This window comes from Culex pipiens, chromosome 2 (genome assembly GCF_016801865.2).
Source record: "Culex pipiens pallens isolate TS chromosome 2, TS_CPP_V2, whole genome shotgun sequence".
NCBI lineage: Eukaryota > Metazoa > Arthropoda > Insecta > Diptera > Culicidae > Culex > Culex pipiens.
In genome coordinates this window covers 125,740,840-125,758,018 of record NC_068938.1, presented here as the reverse complement: position 1 = coordinate 125,758,018, position 17,179 = coordinate 125,740,840, and the positions used below count along the sequence as shown (strand labels likewise).

The window sequence follows — 17,179 nt, the reverse complement described above, 5'->3', positions numbered from 1 at the left end:
GCGGTATTTTTTACTACCTAAGCTCAGAGTTATTTCAAACAAAATTCACAGTCTTTTTAAAGACTACCTGAGTTACTTTCCAAAATTCTAAACAGTCTTTTCAAGACTAACCCCACCTGAAATTTTGTTGTATTTTACAAACGAAGCTATCTTTTTAAGAGAACTTTGCTTGCAAAATGCGTCAAAACAAAGGTAAACGCAAATCTTCTGAAGATTTGGTCGTTACGTCGGTGAAGCGTTTGAACGCTAAATCGGCTAACGGAAACAGAAAAAGAAAACAGCCTCATCCGAGGTCTGATTCTGATTCTGAAAGTGAGGTCAATCCTCCAATTCCATTGACAAACAGTTTCGGTGTTTTATCCGAAACTGTTGACAAGGATCCTTCTCCTCGTACTGAGCCTTCTGCCGTCGAGAAACGAGTAAAGGCTCCGCCAATTGTAGTGACTTCCGTCTCCGATTTGGCCAGCTTTCGAACGCAACTGAAGAATTGCAAGGAAACTTGCAATTTGAAGGTTTCGTTCCAGCTTGGTCGAAGAGGAGAATGTCGCTTGTTGACGGAATCTTTACAAGATCACCAAACTTTTGTTGGTTATTTGAAAAACCACAAACACAATTTCTACACGTATGAGACCAAGAATGCTCGTCCATTCAAGGCGGTCCTGAAAGGTCTCTCCAACGACTTGTCGGTGGATGAGATCAAAAACGAACTTAAGGTGTTGCTTGGCTTTGCCCCATCCCAAGTAATACCAATGAAGAAAAAATCAAACGGGAATATTTCTCGCTTTGGTTTGACTTCACAATTTTATCTGATTCATTTCAACAGAAATGAAATCAACAATTTGAAACTTTTGGACAAAGTTCAGTTTTTGTTCCATGTACGGGTAAAGTGGGAGCATTTTAAGAAACATGGCGGTAATGGCCAGAATCTGACCCAGTGCCGGCGTTGCCAGGCATTCGGTCACGGTACTGATCATTGCTCCATGGTTCCAAAATGCATGGTTTGCGGGGATTCTTCTCACGACAAGGACAATTGTCCCGTGAAAGAAGTCACCCAATTTAAATGTGCAAATTGTGGTGGAAATCACAAATCAAATTTCTGGGATTGCCCCATCAGAAAAAAGGTTTTGGATTCTCGTGCTAAGCATCAGCCGAAATCCAAACCGAAATTTTCTCAAAGTCAGGTTGTACCTGCATCTTTAAATCAAACGTTCGTGCTGTCTCACTCGAACAATGCTAGAAATACCCCTACCATGGAAAAGTTAGGTAACAGCAATGGTATTTCTTATGCCAACGTCGTTTCGGGTTCGGGTTCATCCACGAATTTTAAATCCTCTACCAATTTTCAAATTGGGCAGGTACCTCAAATTTCATTTGAAAATTTTTCTGCTGGCAACGCTTTGGGATCTTCTGATCTCGGCGATGTTACGTTTGAAAAAATGACTTTTTTGCAAAACTCACTGTTTGGTTTGATTCAAACAATGAGTAATGCTACATCCATGATGGAAGCTATCCAGATTGGATTAAAATTTGCGAATGATGTTGTTCTTACCCTGAAGTTTAATCATGGATCTAAGTAATTCCATCAATATTATGAATTTTAATGCTCGCTCTTTAAAAGCGAAAGAAAATGAATTTTTCAACTTTTTACGAGTTCATAACGTGCATGTTGCTGTTATAACCGAAACATTTTTAAAAACTGGCACTTATTTGAAAAGTGATCCAGATTATAAAGTTATAACCAATAACAGAATAAATCGAAATGGCGGTGGAGTTGCAATAGTTATCCACCGTAGTATGACTTATAGCACGTTACGTGACTTTAAGTTAAAAGTTATTGAAAGTTTGGGCATTGAACTTGAAACTTCTTTTGGGAAAATTATGATTGCAGCTGCATATTTGCCTTTCCAATGCACTGGGGAAAATAAAAATTATTTCAAAGGGGATTTGAATAAACTTACTCGGCATAGATCTCGATTTTTGATCATCGGTGATTTTAATGCCAAACACCAATCTTGGAATAATTCAAAAGTAAATTCCAATGGTAAAATTCTATTCAGAGATTGCACTTCTGGTCTTTATTCGGTTTTATATCCGAATGGGCCAACTTGCTTTTCTTCTGTTAGAAATCCATCAACAATTGATTTGGTTTTGACAAATCAAAGTCAGTATTGTGGTCCTTTAGTGACTCATGCTGATTTTGATTCTGATCATCTTCCAGTAACTTTTTCACTTTCTCATGAAGCAGTTACCAGACCCAATAGTTCTGTGTTTAATTACCACAAAGCTAATTGGGACAGGTATCAGCATCATATTGAGAATAATTTAAATCATGATTTTGTTTTAGAAACCAAAGCTGATATTGATTCAGCCTTGGAATCTTTAACTAATGCAATTTTGGATGCTAGGAATATTGCTATTCCTAAAGTCCAAGTCAAATTTGATTCTCCCATTATTGATGACGATCTTCAGCTTCTGATTCGTCTGAAAAATGTTCGTCGAAGACAGTATCAACGTTCTCGTGATCCTGCACTGAAGCGAATTCAAAAAGATTTGCAAAAGGTTATTGACCACAGATTCACTCTCCTGCGAAATGAAAAGTTCGCAAGAGATGTCGAACAAATTAAACCTTATTCCAAACCTTTTTGGAAACTTTCAAAGGTTCTTAAGAAACCTCAAAAACCAATCCCTTCTTTAAAAGATGGTGATAATATTCTTTTAACTAATGGGGAGAAAGCTCAAAAACTTGCTCAGCAGTTTGAGAGTGCTCATAATTTCAACTTAAATGTTTTGAGTCCTATTGAAGATCAAATTTCAATAGAATTTCAGAATATTGTTGAACAAGAATTTTCATCAGATGAAGTTTTTAATACGGATCTGAATGAAATAAAATCTATTATCAAAAAATTTAAAAATATGAAAGCCCCTGGTGAGGATGGCATTTTTTACATTTTAATTAAAAAAATACCAGAAGCAACTTTAAGTAGCTTGGTCAAAATTTGCAACAAATGTTTTGATTTGGCATATTTTCCCAGTAGTTGGAAAAATGCCAAAGTAGTTCCGATTTTGAAACCGGACAAAAATCCTGCCGAAGCTTCAAGCTATCGGCCCATTAGTTTGCTTTCATCTATTAGTAAATTATTCGAAAGAATAATTCTTAATAGAATGATGACGCACATTAATGAAAATTCAATTTTCGCTGATGAGCAGTTTGGATTTCGCCTTGGGCATTCAACTACTCATCAGTTGTTGAGAGTTTCAAATTTAATTCGAAGCAACAAATCTGAGGGCTATTCTACTGGCGCTGCTCTTCTAGACATAGAAAAAGCATTTGACAGTGTTTGGCATAAAGGTTTGATTGCGAAATTAAAAAGGTTTAATTTTCCGATTTATATCGTGAAAATTATTCAAAATTATTTGACGGATCGTACTCTACAGGTATGTTATCAGAACAGCAAATCTGATCAACTACCTGTACGTGCTGGCGTCCCTCAAGGAAGCATTTTGGGTCCAATTTTATACAATATTTTTACTTCTGACTTGCCTGATTTGCCCCCAGGATGTCAGAAATCACTTTTTGCTGATGATACAAGCATCTCCGCCAAAGGTAGAAGCCTTCGTGTCATCACAAGAAGATTACAAAAAAGCTTGGATATTTTCAATTCTTATTTAAAAGAATGGAAAATTACTCCAAATGCTGCAAAAACTCAACTTATTATTTTCCCTCACAAACCAAGGGCTGATTTTCTTAAACCAAAAAGTCATCACATTATAAAGATGAATGAGGTAAATTTAAAGTGGAAGGATCAAGTGAAATATCTTGGACTTGCTTTTGACAAAAACCTTACTTACAAGGATCACATTGAAAGTATCCAGGTTAAGTGTAACAAATATATTAAATGTTTGTATCCACTTATAAACAGGAATTCTAGACTTTGTCTCAAGAATAAACTGTTAATTTATAAACAAATTTTCAGACCTGCCATGCTTTATGCTGTGCCGATCTGGACAAGCTGTTGCTTAACCAGGAAGAAAAAACTTCAGAGGATTCAGAACAAAATTCTGAAAATGATTCTGAAACTTCCTCCTTGGTTCAGCACCAGTGAACTTCATCAATTAGCCGAAGTTGACACTTTGGATGTTATGTCCAATAGGATTATTGATGCATTTCGACAAAAATCATTGCAGTCTTCAGCTGCATTGATCCGCTCTTTATATAGTTTATAAGTTAGTTTTAAGGTATCCCTTTTCCCTATTGTACATGTAGGACCTCCTACATTTGAAATCACTGAATAGCGAAAGCTACAATATTTCATGAATAAATGAAAGTTGCTAGTATTTAAAATTGAGGTGAAAAGTCATCGATTGTGATTGGACACTCAATAATATTTTAACTGAATGAATGTACATGGAAAAGAAAAACTGAATAAATATAAATTAAAAAAAAAAAAAAAAAAAAAAAAAAAAAAAAAAAAAAAAAATAGTTTCGCAATTTGTTTTCAATAAAATGCATTTAGCAGTAGTGGCACAACTTTGCAGAAAAAAGGTCGAATTTTAAACGATGGTCGTTCGCTGATAAGAAAAAAAAACGCCGGTGTGATTCATGAGGGCAAAGTTTTACGGGGAATTTTTGTCGTTCGACGGCAAAGTTATTGCCCAAAGTGTAGTCTAACGACGAAACTTTTTTGCATCATTTTTTTCATTACCGTCGATAAGTATCGCTTTTTTATTGATTCAGATATCGAAGAGTCAAAAAGGGTTCGCGGTTTTTAAACCGATTTTACCACTATAGAAATTTCATTACTCAAACTTTCCGAACCATTGTGGTGAACGCCTCAAGGACTTTTTTTCTCTTTCTCCGTTGATAACCCTCTTGGGCGCTAAATAATAAAGCTGATGGGGCGAAAAGGAAACTGCCAGGAGAAAAAAAAAGAATAAATCGAGTCCGGGACTCGATCAAGTGGAAAATCTCTTCATCTCGTCTTGTAGAAAAATAATGAAGCTTCCACTGCTACCGATTTCCCATCATCTAACACTCTCCAGTGATGTTGGTGTGTGTGTGTAAATACACACGGCTCTGATGGGGAAAACACCAACCGGTGGAAATCCTCGACGGCTACGGTGGTTGTAGCAGTAAGAGTTCCGGTTCATCCCATCTCAAGGTACGGGAGCTGGGGGATGAGTTCAGACGCTTCCTTGGGGGCATTTGGTTCCCACGGGTTTGTAGGGGTGGTTCGTGAATGACGAACAGAATTTGAAGATTTGAGATTTAAAGATTACTAAATTTGAAGAATCGATTTTGAAGATTTTAGATAAAATATATTATTATGTGTCAATTAATATACATCGTCGCTTGTGTGCTATCTTGTGATACGTGCATTTTAGGCCAAATTGAGTTAAGAACAGCATTTTGGGTAGCTCATCTTTTGATCATCACAGATTTCCAAAATTCAAGTTCAATCCTGAGATATGCAATAAAAATCGAAAAAACTCCGTGTTTTGTTGTCACTCTTCAAATGAAAATAGTTTCAATCACGTCGTGCAATCTTGACACACCCTGAAAAATGCTGTAAGTGCGACAACTGGCCAAAGCAATTTCACGTCAGAACGCGTTTGACACACGTACATGCCCGACACCGTAAACATTTGTAATTATAACTAAAGACTCCGGCAACCAAACTTTAGGACAATGCACCGAATGGTCAGCTAAACAAAACGTGTTTGTTACTGTTTATATTGAGTGCTCTACTTTTTGTTTATTTAATTTCAAACATTAAAACGTGTTTTTCTTGGAACGTCAAAAAGTGACGTGCGACAAGATAGCACGACAACGTCGACTTTAGGATACTGAGGAGATTTCCCTTATCCTGTTGAAATAGTGGAGCATCAACAATTCCTGTCTTCCAAATTCCTTATCCTTGTCTCTAATGTGCGGTAGAGATGGAAGCAGAGCTTTCTCTGGCTACAGTGTTGACATTCTTATGCTCTTGTGAGCAGATGCTCCTTTCTGCTCCAGTGCACTGGAATGGAGTGCAGTGTTGCAAATCGGTTTTCTTGTGAGCTCATTGTCAAGTCTTTTCTATCAGTTTTGCAAAGTTTTTTTCGGATTGCTTGTCAATGCTTTCTTTACACTAGATTTACTCGTGAGTAAGCTTAGGAGCATGAGCTTGAATGAGCTCTTGTCTAATAGAGATTAAAATAAACTGGTTCTTGCGTCAGCAGTCTCTATCATGTCACTCAAATTTATTTTAAATTACCAATAACAAGAGTCCAGTGATGGTTAAAATGTTTAATCATGTTGGCACAATCAGTGACGTAATTGATGAATGCCTCCTCGTGTGATAGTTGCTGCTCTGGGCACATTTCGGTACGGGATCCACCTTGATGGGTAAAACAGAATGGTTTTAGAGGCGAGAGTTTGATGTAGTGCCCGCCTTTCTCGGATCCTGGTTTACACCAGAGAGCGATATTCTAGATCACTGAAGATCTATTGGAGATGATAGAAAAGAAGGAACGTCATACTCAGTGTTCAATCCAGCTCCATGAGTTCGCTCATCCTTCTGCGTCTGAGAACGTCTATTTGATTTTCGCCAATGAATACCGTAGTCGTGATAACAGGTGAGGACTGTGGAAGTGTAGAGGCGGATGGTAGATTTAATTTGAAGCGGCAGAGCGTTGGCAGCAGCGATGCAGTCGTTAAGAATCAAGGATGATGGATCGGCTCTGAATCCCGGGGGTGGATCCGGCTGGAGGTCTTTATCGGAACGGTTGCTTCTCTATATTTACACTGTCTGTAGGGGAGAGTGGGGATACTTGATCCCATTTTTTTGTATCGCACATAACTCTGTCAAATTCTCATAAAACTATGAACTTTTTGCATGAATTGAAAGCTTAAACATTCAACTATGTTTGGCTAATAAGGGTATTTCATCAGATGAACTCTTCGAATCATGCCAAGCGTTTAAAAAAAATATTTTAAACCGGCATTTTCAAAACGTTAGGGGTAACTTGATCCCCCTTTCAACATTTTGAAGAAACCTTAAGCAAAATGTTTCTTATTCATCCAAACTTTTAATTTTCTATAAGTTACAGCAATTTTATATAAAACCTATACGTTTGTGTTCAAAATATAACAAGTTAAGTATTTAAAATGTTTAAAAACTTAAAATATTCTTTTTTAGAAGAATGTTTATAAAAGCTGGTAATTTTTGTTTACAAAACTTTTGAAAAATTGTTCAACTGCAGTAAGTTATGTACAACTATACTAAAGGAAACTATGTACGAAAACCCAGCCCAATTAATTAATCTTGAGGCTGATTCCAGTGACTGTAAAAATGCAGGGATCAAGTCTCCCTAAACGCACTTTTTTAAATAATTGATTGTAAAAATAGTATGACAATAAATTTAACGTTAAATGCGTAAGGGCTTCCTAGTTGATAAGTTTATCAAACAATTCATGTATAAAAAACATTTTTTGAATAAATTTTTAGCGTATTCTATACATATCAAAATAAAGAAAAAAGATCTCTTGGAGATTTTTTGCAGCACTTTTTAGAAAATTGTGTGTAACTCAATCTAAACATTTTTTTAATTTTTTCTCTGTTTTCTACAATGAGTTTAAGTCAATTTCGCACAACTTTCTAGAACCAAGCAAATTGTTTTACCCACATGCTGACGAGATACAGGCTTGGGATCAAGTGTCCCCGGGGATCAAGTCTCCCCACTCTCCCCTATAGATTTTGCTCAGGCAAATCTTTGGAAGCCGGTAACGGCGTCACTGCCGCTGCTGTCTCAGGCTGAAGTTATAATTGATTTTTGCCTACCATTATTGATATTAAAATTCCTGAGAGCCACTGACGAATCCCTAATGGAATGTCTGAGCAATTTCCGTTGGAGCGGATTATGTGGTTGGCTTAGTTTTATTTGAAGTTTCAATACTATAATTGAATTTGGGATTGCCAAAATCGCTCCAGTACTCAAATACAGCATGAAACTAAATATTTAAAAAATGCATGAAAATTCGTTGAATTGACATAACACAAAAAGACCAACCAGGCAAACAGGTGAAGGTGACGATATGCAAATCAATGTTTGCAGTCCTTTCAAGCCGCACTATGGCTCGACACTCCCACAACTGCGGTCAATCCAATTTGCATGCAATGGTTGTTTGTGTGCGGGGTGCCGGCAGCGTGAGAATTTTGATTTCGTTGTTTCGATTGTGTCAAAATGTCACGAAAAATTGAGATTTATTGTGACTCCGTGGTAGAGGGTGACGATTCTCGAGATTTTCAATTTCCCGGGAATCGAGAGTTGAATTTGGCCATTTCCCGGGAATTCCCGGGACCCGGGAGTTTTTTTTTTACTATGCCAATAGTGGCAAAATTTAAAAAGAAAAGTATTAAATTCATTATTTATTCGTTAAATTAAGTATCCTCATAATTTTGAGGAACTATATAGTTTACTATAATTGTTATAAAATGTTTACCAATCATAATTCGCAATGAGTGACTTTTCAAATGTTGCACAAAACTTCTTATTATTAAATTTTTGTGAAGTAAAAACATAGCTAATATATAATTTCCCAGTATCGAGATTTTTGCAATATGATAAATAACGACTCAAAATAACAATTTAAACTTTTTTTCATCCTTTTTAAGGTCAACTGTAAATTTAAATTGAAGATATATTTACAGTTATCAGGAAAACCGGAGTATTCACAATTGGCGAACCTTAACTTTACAAAGATTACCGCTCCAGAGTTTTTTTTTCCAAAATATAATGTAATATTGAGGTTGACGTGAAACATAAATTGACATCGCTTTGACATAAAAAAAAAGAAATTACCTTGAAAATTAACTTAGGTAATTAGAATTAAAAAAAAAATTAGAATTGCTAAGCTCGAGAGAAGATATGGAATTTGAACTTATCTTGAAAAAGCTTTTACCTCTTACAAATAATAAATAAAAATAATATTTCTAGAGTTTTTTTCATAACGTCCTATAAACACTCTGGATTTAAAAAAAACATTAAATTTCATTTCTGGGGTGTAACTGCAGAGTATGTTTTAAGGTAAATTTTGGGGTCCACATTTTTTTGGCTTCTCTAGATTATACTTATTGGAAATTTTGACAAGTTAAAATTTAAAAAATAAAAAAAATATATGAATAGGAAGATTAAAGAAGCATTGGTTTATTTGAATTTGAACATCGGACATTAAACACCCAATGTTACAAAACAATGTTGAATTTTTCAAATAATTCTTGATTAGTTTACATAATTTTGCTTCAAAATTTATAAGTTTAAAATTTCCCGGGAGTCTCGACCGAATTTCCCGGGAATCGAGAAGTCCAAAAATGGTCGATTTCCCGGGAATTTTTTCCCGGGAATTCCCGCTCGTCACCCTCTACTCCGTGGTATTCAAAGCATCGATTGATCAACTCTCCAATTCTTCCAAGGCATACAAATCATTCAAATGTTTTAAATCTTTCAATCTTACTATTTTAAACTACAACTTTTCAAAAGCAAAATATCTTTTAGAAAGAATCTTTAACGGTCTAAACGGGAACCGAACAATCCAAATGCAATAAAAAGCAGGAAATTACCGTTACTATTTTTAAGCATTTTGCCTACGCACAAACATCATCAGTTGGTCCCAAAAAACAAAAAAAAACAGGACAAACAACTCCCAACCGACCAGATGTCCCAACTTGGTCGGTCCTTCCCGCCGGCATGAAATTGCATCCTGTGTGCGGAACACCGCACATACACACAACCGCCAACAGCACACGTGTCCTGTTCGGAAAGCAAACACCTGTCGGATATGTAATTTGTGTGATTTCCCGAAAATTCCCCCCGAAATTTTTCGGTCTCGGTAATCATATTTCGCGCCGGCTAACGCCGATTTTGGTTTCTTATAATACTGACTTTGTCTTTTCTTCTCCTTCTTCTTGCAGGACTGCCACGGTGGCAAGGACGGTCGCCGAGCGCCGGTTCAGGACGACACCCAGAATTACCACGTGGAAAGCGGATACCAGAACCTGACGCACACCACCGTCACGTTCCGGCGGGCGCTCGAGACGTGCGATCCGCACGATGTGATTATTGGGGTAAGTTTCGTCGCCACGTTTGGGGCCGGGGTGGGTGGCAGAGTTTTATTTTTCTTGCGTTGCTCCCCATGGGTGTTTGGTAATAAGTGGTGAACAACAAGTGAACAACAAATTTGAAAGGAAAATTTATTTATTGGTACTTATTACTCTAGAGATTTTTTGGATAATTCCAACAGAATCCGTAATGAACTTCTTTTGAAACCACACGGAAACAGCACGATTTCTCCGATCAAACTCAAAATAGGACTTAGAATACCTCGGCCGAAATAATTTGACCTGTATTTTTTGTTTGATCATTAAGATGACCTACGCCGTGATAAGGGGCTCAAAAAAACATCAATTTTCGTCGATTTTCACATAACCACATTTTCAACAAAAAAAAAAAATCCGATCCGTTTCAATCGATTTTACCGCTCCGGGTTGCATTCGACAGGTGAAAAGTATCGCGGTATTAGTGAAAAAAGTTGTTTTTCCCATTTTTGCCTTGTTAGAACTACTGTTTCTGGATTTGAAAAGGGCAATATTTTTCCTATAAAAAAAAACAATATAGCTAGATTTGTTTACTGTTGAGTAAGGTCCTTTTAAATATTTTTTGGAAAGAACTCAAAAAACGAAATTTGAAGAAATATTTAAGAATGAGGTGATATTTTACAGACATGGCCAGTATGATGAATAATATTGAGCAATTCTCTACAAAATCGACCGATTTCAACTATATATTAATAATATTTAATGTAATGTTTAGGGTTAGTGAAATTTCACGATTTCGCAGACAGCGTGAAATCCGCGAAATTTGAATTTACCGCGAAACCCCGTGAAATTTTATGTTTGTGTGAAAATGTGACGATTTTTCTCAAAATAATTTATCAATCTCAAAAAGGAATAAAAGTAATCTTATGAACTACTGTAGAATTAAGCGAGTGAATACCCTGGTGTGATTTTTGACGATATCGTGGACGGCGTGCAATTCGTGAAATTTATCAATTTTCTCAAATCATTTTTTTAAATAAGAACTTTATAAATATTTCATCCAAAAAAACTATTTAATAAAATTTTATTAGTTTTCAATTAAAAGGCTTGAATATATATGTATGTCAAGTTGATATGAACCATTTGAAGAAATGTACAGATTTTTGAGTTTTTTTAAAAACTAACTAAATTTAGTAATATTTTCATTCGCCGTATTAAAATTTTTACTGCTATTTTATTTGAAAGGTATAATTTTGGAAGAAATTAAAAGCATCAAGTTTTGTATTATTCAAAATAAAATGAAGAGTACTTTTTATTTTTGGAATCACATTTTAAAACCATATACAGTATGTAAAAAAAGTATTTACACCCCTTGGGCACTATGCACATATTGTGATGAAAAATAACATTTTAATGTTGACAGAAACCTAGTACTACGTTTTGTTCAGAAAATCATGCCAGACATTTTGCTACAAAAACTCATGAAAAGATGATTTCTATAAAAAGTTATATAACAAATACTATTACGAAAATAAAAAGGTGCAAAAAAAGTTTGTACACCTTTCGAAAAATTAACATAAATTATGTTATTTGTTGACAAATCACCATAAATCCAGTCTCCTAACTCCAAATAGGCATCCTTGACTGATTAAAAAAATAATTTGTATTGAATATAAAGTTTACTAACTACTCAGTATATAATGAAGCATAAGAGGAGCGGCCGTGGCTGACTGGTTACGGTGTTCGCTTTGTAAGCGAATGGTTCTGGGTTCGATTCCCATCTGCTCTCAACGAGAAAGTTAAGAACACATAAATTTGAAATGTTGAATATGAACGAAAAATCAAAGTCACTCGAGGCGGGGTTCGATCCCCCGTCCTTTGGATTGGTAAGCAAAAATGCTAACCACTAGGCCATGACGACTCGGTGAGAGTGGACTGGAATTAGGAATACTGTTACAGAGAGCGAGTTGTGGCGCTATAACCACGGCAAATAGAGTCCAGGTCATTCGTGGAAATACAATGTCCCATCCCAGAGGGTCCCGGAGCACCAAACCTTCTTAGCATGGTGCTCCCAACGAATACAACCAAATATCGGAGCGTATGGTGGTGTGTCCCCACGCTTCTTCCTCCCCTGTCGATTCAGAATTGTGTTGTTCGAACACTCAGTGCTCAAACTCAACCCAATTACGAGTCATCTCTGCGATACGGCTTTACGCAGTAGGCCTGGCCGCTTTAACGCTTGTGATGTTTCAATGCATTCTAATGCAATGGCGCACTACAAATGTTAATAAATGACAAGAAGAATGCTAGGCGTCATCTAACCTAAGGCACTCTCCAGGATCCCTTCGAAAGATTGGCTGCGCTAGGGTCTGATTAGATTAGATTAGATTAGAATAATATATAATGAAGCATAAAAAGTTGTTTCTGTGATTTAAACATAGGATTTTCAGAGCTATTTTAACATTTTTCAAGTTCCGCAAAATTTGCGTGAAATTTGGTGTTTTGAAATTGAGGTCTCCGTGAAATTTGCAATTTTCGAGCGTGAAAAATCATTAAGCCTAATTATAGCCTTTCCTCAGAGGCTCCAAAGAACACATTTTGCACCATAAGTTCCTCCCACTAGCGTTCACAGGGTTTGGCAAGATGGGACCCCACCATCCTCGGATTTTTTTCCTAATTTTGGTCAGGGGGGTACATAAACAACGTAATTTTCATTTTGATTTTTCTCGCAAGAAACTGAGTTGCGCAAATAATCAGCTAAAAAAACTTTTTTTTATATGTTTTAATTGACTAAAATCCCAATCTGTTGAATTATGGTACAAGTTGATTCATTTAAAAAAAAGCATGATTTTCGAAAACTGTAATTAAAAATCTCAATCCTTTAACTTTATGTTTAAATGTAAAATTAAATTTAGATCATCCGAAGGTTTGTTTAAGTAAAAAGAAGTATGCAGTAATTTTTCTAGTGTCCCAGACTATGTTTCTTCGCATTTTTTTTTTTAACAGTTTAAATGATAATGGTGCAGTAGAGGGTTAAACATTAAATTACATTTTTCTCTACCAATCCTCATATGGTTGATATACCACAAATCTCGGGGATATAATAAAATTTACACATTAAATCTGATATAAAATAAACGTATGTTTGAACTCAAACTACTACGTCATTAACTTTTGAATTATCATACATTTCCGCCCTTATTTGGCCAAGCAACGAAACAAGAAGCCGGATACGTTCCCTCTATTGTTCAAGCCCTTCACACCCATCCAACTGTAAATTCCGGAATGTACAGGAATCGCTCGCGCAAGGAAACTTGGTCCAATTCTCGTCCGCGTGAAAGTGATTTCTTGAGCTGAAACTTTTGATCCCACGCTTGAGCAAGTTCCGGTTTCCTGGTTTGCTTCCTCTCTATGCTCTCTCTCTGATTCCAGCTGGTTGGTCCCGATCGCAGAAGAATTCCAGAAGTTGCCACCGTCCCACAATTGAATTACGCGCCAGGGAAAATAAACTCTGGCACCGTGCGAGAAAAGTCACCATGCATCCTCGAAAGAGGGAAGAAAGTTTCCCAATCCCGGGAAATAGCGCGACGAATAGGACTGCTTAACGAGTAGCGTCTTGGTGTGCTTGGCCTCTTGGTCTGGGGGTAATTCTCCGCCAACTCACACAGCAGTTGCCCCGACCCCTCTTCGATTTGCGTGAAACTTTGTCCTAAGGGGTAACTTTTGTCCCTGAAAACGAATCCGAGGTCCGTTTTTTGATATCTCGTGACGGAGGGGCGGTACGACCCCTTCCATTTTTAAACATGCGAAAAAAGAGGTGTTTTCAATAATTTGCAGCCTGAAACGGTGATAAATAGAAATTTGGTGTCAAAGGAACTTAAATGTAAAATTAGACGCCCGATTTAATGGCGTACTCAGAATTCCGAAAAAACGTATTTTTCATCGAAAAAAACACTAAAAAAGTTTTAAAAATTCTCCCATTTTTCGTTACTCGACTGTAAAATTTTTTGGAACATGTCATTTTAAGGGAAATTTAATGTACTTTTCGAATCTACATTGACCCAGAAGGGTCATTTTTTCATTCAGAACAAAATTTTTCATTTTAGGATTTCGTCACATAGGTGGAACTCCATACAACATGTTAGCTCGAAAAGTGGGACGATTGTTGAGTTCTGTCACTGGTATAGTGGAAATTTGTCCACGCTTGTCACAGCCTACTCAGCATCAACAACTGTAAAATTTGAATCTATTATACCTCTTGCAAAATGACAGAACAAAACATGTATACCACTTGAATGTTGACAGAAGTTTAGATTACAGTGATCAATCGTACGGAAATATAAAGTTGAAAAATCATGAGAGTTTTCAGTAAAACTCGCACAAAAGTATCATGCGTAATTCAAGCATTCATTCATTATATGAAGGAGTTTATGTTGCTTTGGTGACTCGATTTCTTTGCTAATAATTAAATTTTTATGCTCTTCCTCAACAATTAAAGCTCTCCCTCGTGATTCACTGATGGACGATGGGTTGATAACGTCGTTGATTTGAAAATTGAGAGGAACAGATTTAAGAGCTGCGAATCTCCTCCTCTTCCCATATTTTTGTTCGATATCAAAGAATTCAGGCCATGCACTACCTAAATACCTGTATGCAAACGAGTAAAACGCTAAGCCATGATATCTGAAAATATAGTTTTTAATGCACAGTTTTTCCGGCATTTTGGCGGTAAAAGAATCGCAAAAACAAATGGCCAACACGAGAGTCGCACGAGAGGCAAAACGAAAATTCAAAGCATGGAGTGCTGCGATTTTGTTTACTTGAGGCAACTTTTCAGTATACCAGTTTTGATTGGACGAGGGGTCAATGCATATTTCATGTAGCCGGTGCCTGTTTACGATTTAATAAAATTATCAACTAAGATTTAACTTAAATCTAAAGCATTATTTAAAAAAAAAGATCGAGAAAGAATTAAATTTCTAATATAAGAAAACCTGCTAGAAATTTGAAATTTGGTTATGAGTGATACAAATACATATGACACATTCCGGCGTTGCAACGTCACGAAATTTTCAATTTTTTTGCGAAATATGTCTCGTATGAAATTAAAACGATTTAAAAAAAAAATTGTTCCAAATATAAATATTATTACAGATACGGATAGAAAATTTAATTTTCTACAATTACTGACTATGAAAGACATATATTAAGTCGAACTTTTCATTTGTCACATCGATCACTCCGTGACGTTGCAACGGAGTGAGAAATAGCGGGCCGAAGTCCTTTTTGGTTCCTTACAAATTTATAAGGCATGTTTTAGTTATTATAAACTGTTGTGGCTGGGAACACAGACGGTTGAAACCAACACAACCGCAGTCAACCTGAAGGCTCCAAGCTGTCAGCTGGCCTGACAGCAGCTGCGACGTCAGCAGTAACAACTTAAAAAGTCAAACGCCCAGTTGTCGAAGATCATTCTTGCATTGTATTTCGTAGAATAAAGACCTATTTTATTCCGTGTTATATTAATTAGTGTCTTCTCATTTGGCCTCGGGCCGCACGATATGAAGAGCTTTTGTGAATACAAAATTGGCGACGAGAAGTGGTTGTAGTGTCGATATCTCCACTACAAGATTCCCACGCGCGGAGGAGGAGCAAAATGCAATTTGCACCAGTCAACCCGCCGTTGATTGGGTGCATCCACGATGGCGTCGTGATTCCCGTCAGGCAGCGGCCGGTGGACGGCCATTTTCCCGTCGGCCCGGAACTCCACGACCAGCAGCCATCGCGCAACGACCAGCAGCACCGATCAACTGGCCCCGTACATGGTGTCCCCGCACTTCCCGGTGATCAACAACCGATCGCGATGTTCCACGGATTGGCATCCATCGGCTCGGGTCCGGCTCAAGCGGCATCGTACGGCAACGTCCATCCGGGAGGCCCCTGTCATCACGCCCCAAGTCCCGGACAACCCATGCTCTCCTTCGACCAGATGATGCTCCGCTGTTCGTCGATGATGGACCTCCTGGTCCAGCAGCAGCAGCATCTCCAGCAAACTCTATCAACAATGGCGGCCGCGCCATTTTCCTCGCTCCGTTCTATGTGCGAGGTCCCGCAGCTGCATAAAAGTGAGGTTACCGTGGCCGCGCATTGCAGCCTAGTGCCCTGCCAACCGGCCCGCTTAACAACTCCTCAGAGCAGTATCAAGATGTGCCCCGTGTCGTCCGTACCAACCGAGAACGATCGATCGCATCTGAGGGTACATACCATCGACACATCCACCTCGCTAGCAAGTCCGGCTCAACCAACGCGAGACCTTGAAGCTGCCGAGCACACTCTGCAGCCAGCAGGTGGACATCTCAGTGACGTCATCGGCGACGATCACGATCGCCGGAAGCTCGTCCAGGACTCCAAGCAAATCCCTCAAGTGGACAGTTCCGGTCAGCGGTTCCTGCCCAAGCCAGCAAACCCAACCAACCACCTGATCACCGAAGATCCTCCGTCGTATGACGCAAGCGATGCCGCCCCAAAGGATCTCGGTCGGCACAAGCAGATAAACATCATCCCGATCGACTACACCAAGGCCAGCCGAGGACTCATCCATTTCACCTTGTGGCAGTTTTTATCATCACCGAGCAAGGTCGTAGCCAGCGCGCATGGCTCCCTTCAGCTGCACATCGGCACCAGAGGACTGCGGCCGAAAGAAGGTAACCCCGTATCGTTCTTAGAACAAGTTCCACCGTGGCCGCCTCCATTGTGCACTTCCTGCTCTCCCGAGCACGCCTCCAACATTTTCCGAGGAGGGAGAAACAACAAGATGTCGATTTTGGTTGCCGTAACTAATCCTGCCACCTACCACACGTGTCCAACGCAAAATTTTCACAAATTGAACGTGCAGGTGACGATTGGCAGATTCGGTCGATCAGCTGTGTGTACTTTTCAACTGCTGTCTGCACACAATGATCGTCACAACGTGATGGTGTGCAACACAAAGTCGCGAGCAAAACAACTCGCTGTGTCGTCCAACCACAGCGTGCCCCACAACCAGATCATGAACCAGGAATTGATCTGCATCACCGTCCTCGTCCTCGACCTTGACGTCCACCTGT

General features: G+C 38.2%; 1 protein-coding gene across 1 annotated transcript in view; it reads left to right on the top strand.

Annotated features, from left to right (window-relative positions):
• Positions 1 to 17,179, top strand: part of LOC120419950 (MOXD1 homolog 1) — a 104,717-nt gene that overhangs the window by 78,890 nt on the left and 8,648 nt on the right. The window contains exon 2 of the mRNA XM_039582810.2: positions 9,951 to 10,103. Coding sequence (XP_039438744.1) covers positions 9,951 to 10,103 — 153 coding nt within the window. The remainder of the gene's footprint in view (positions 1 to 9,950; positions 10,104 to 17,179) is intronic.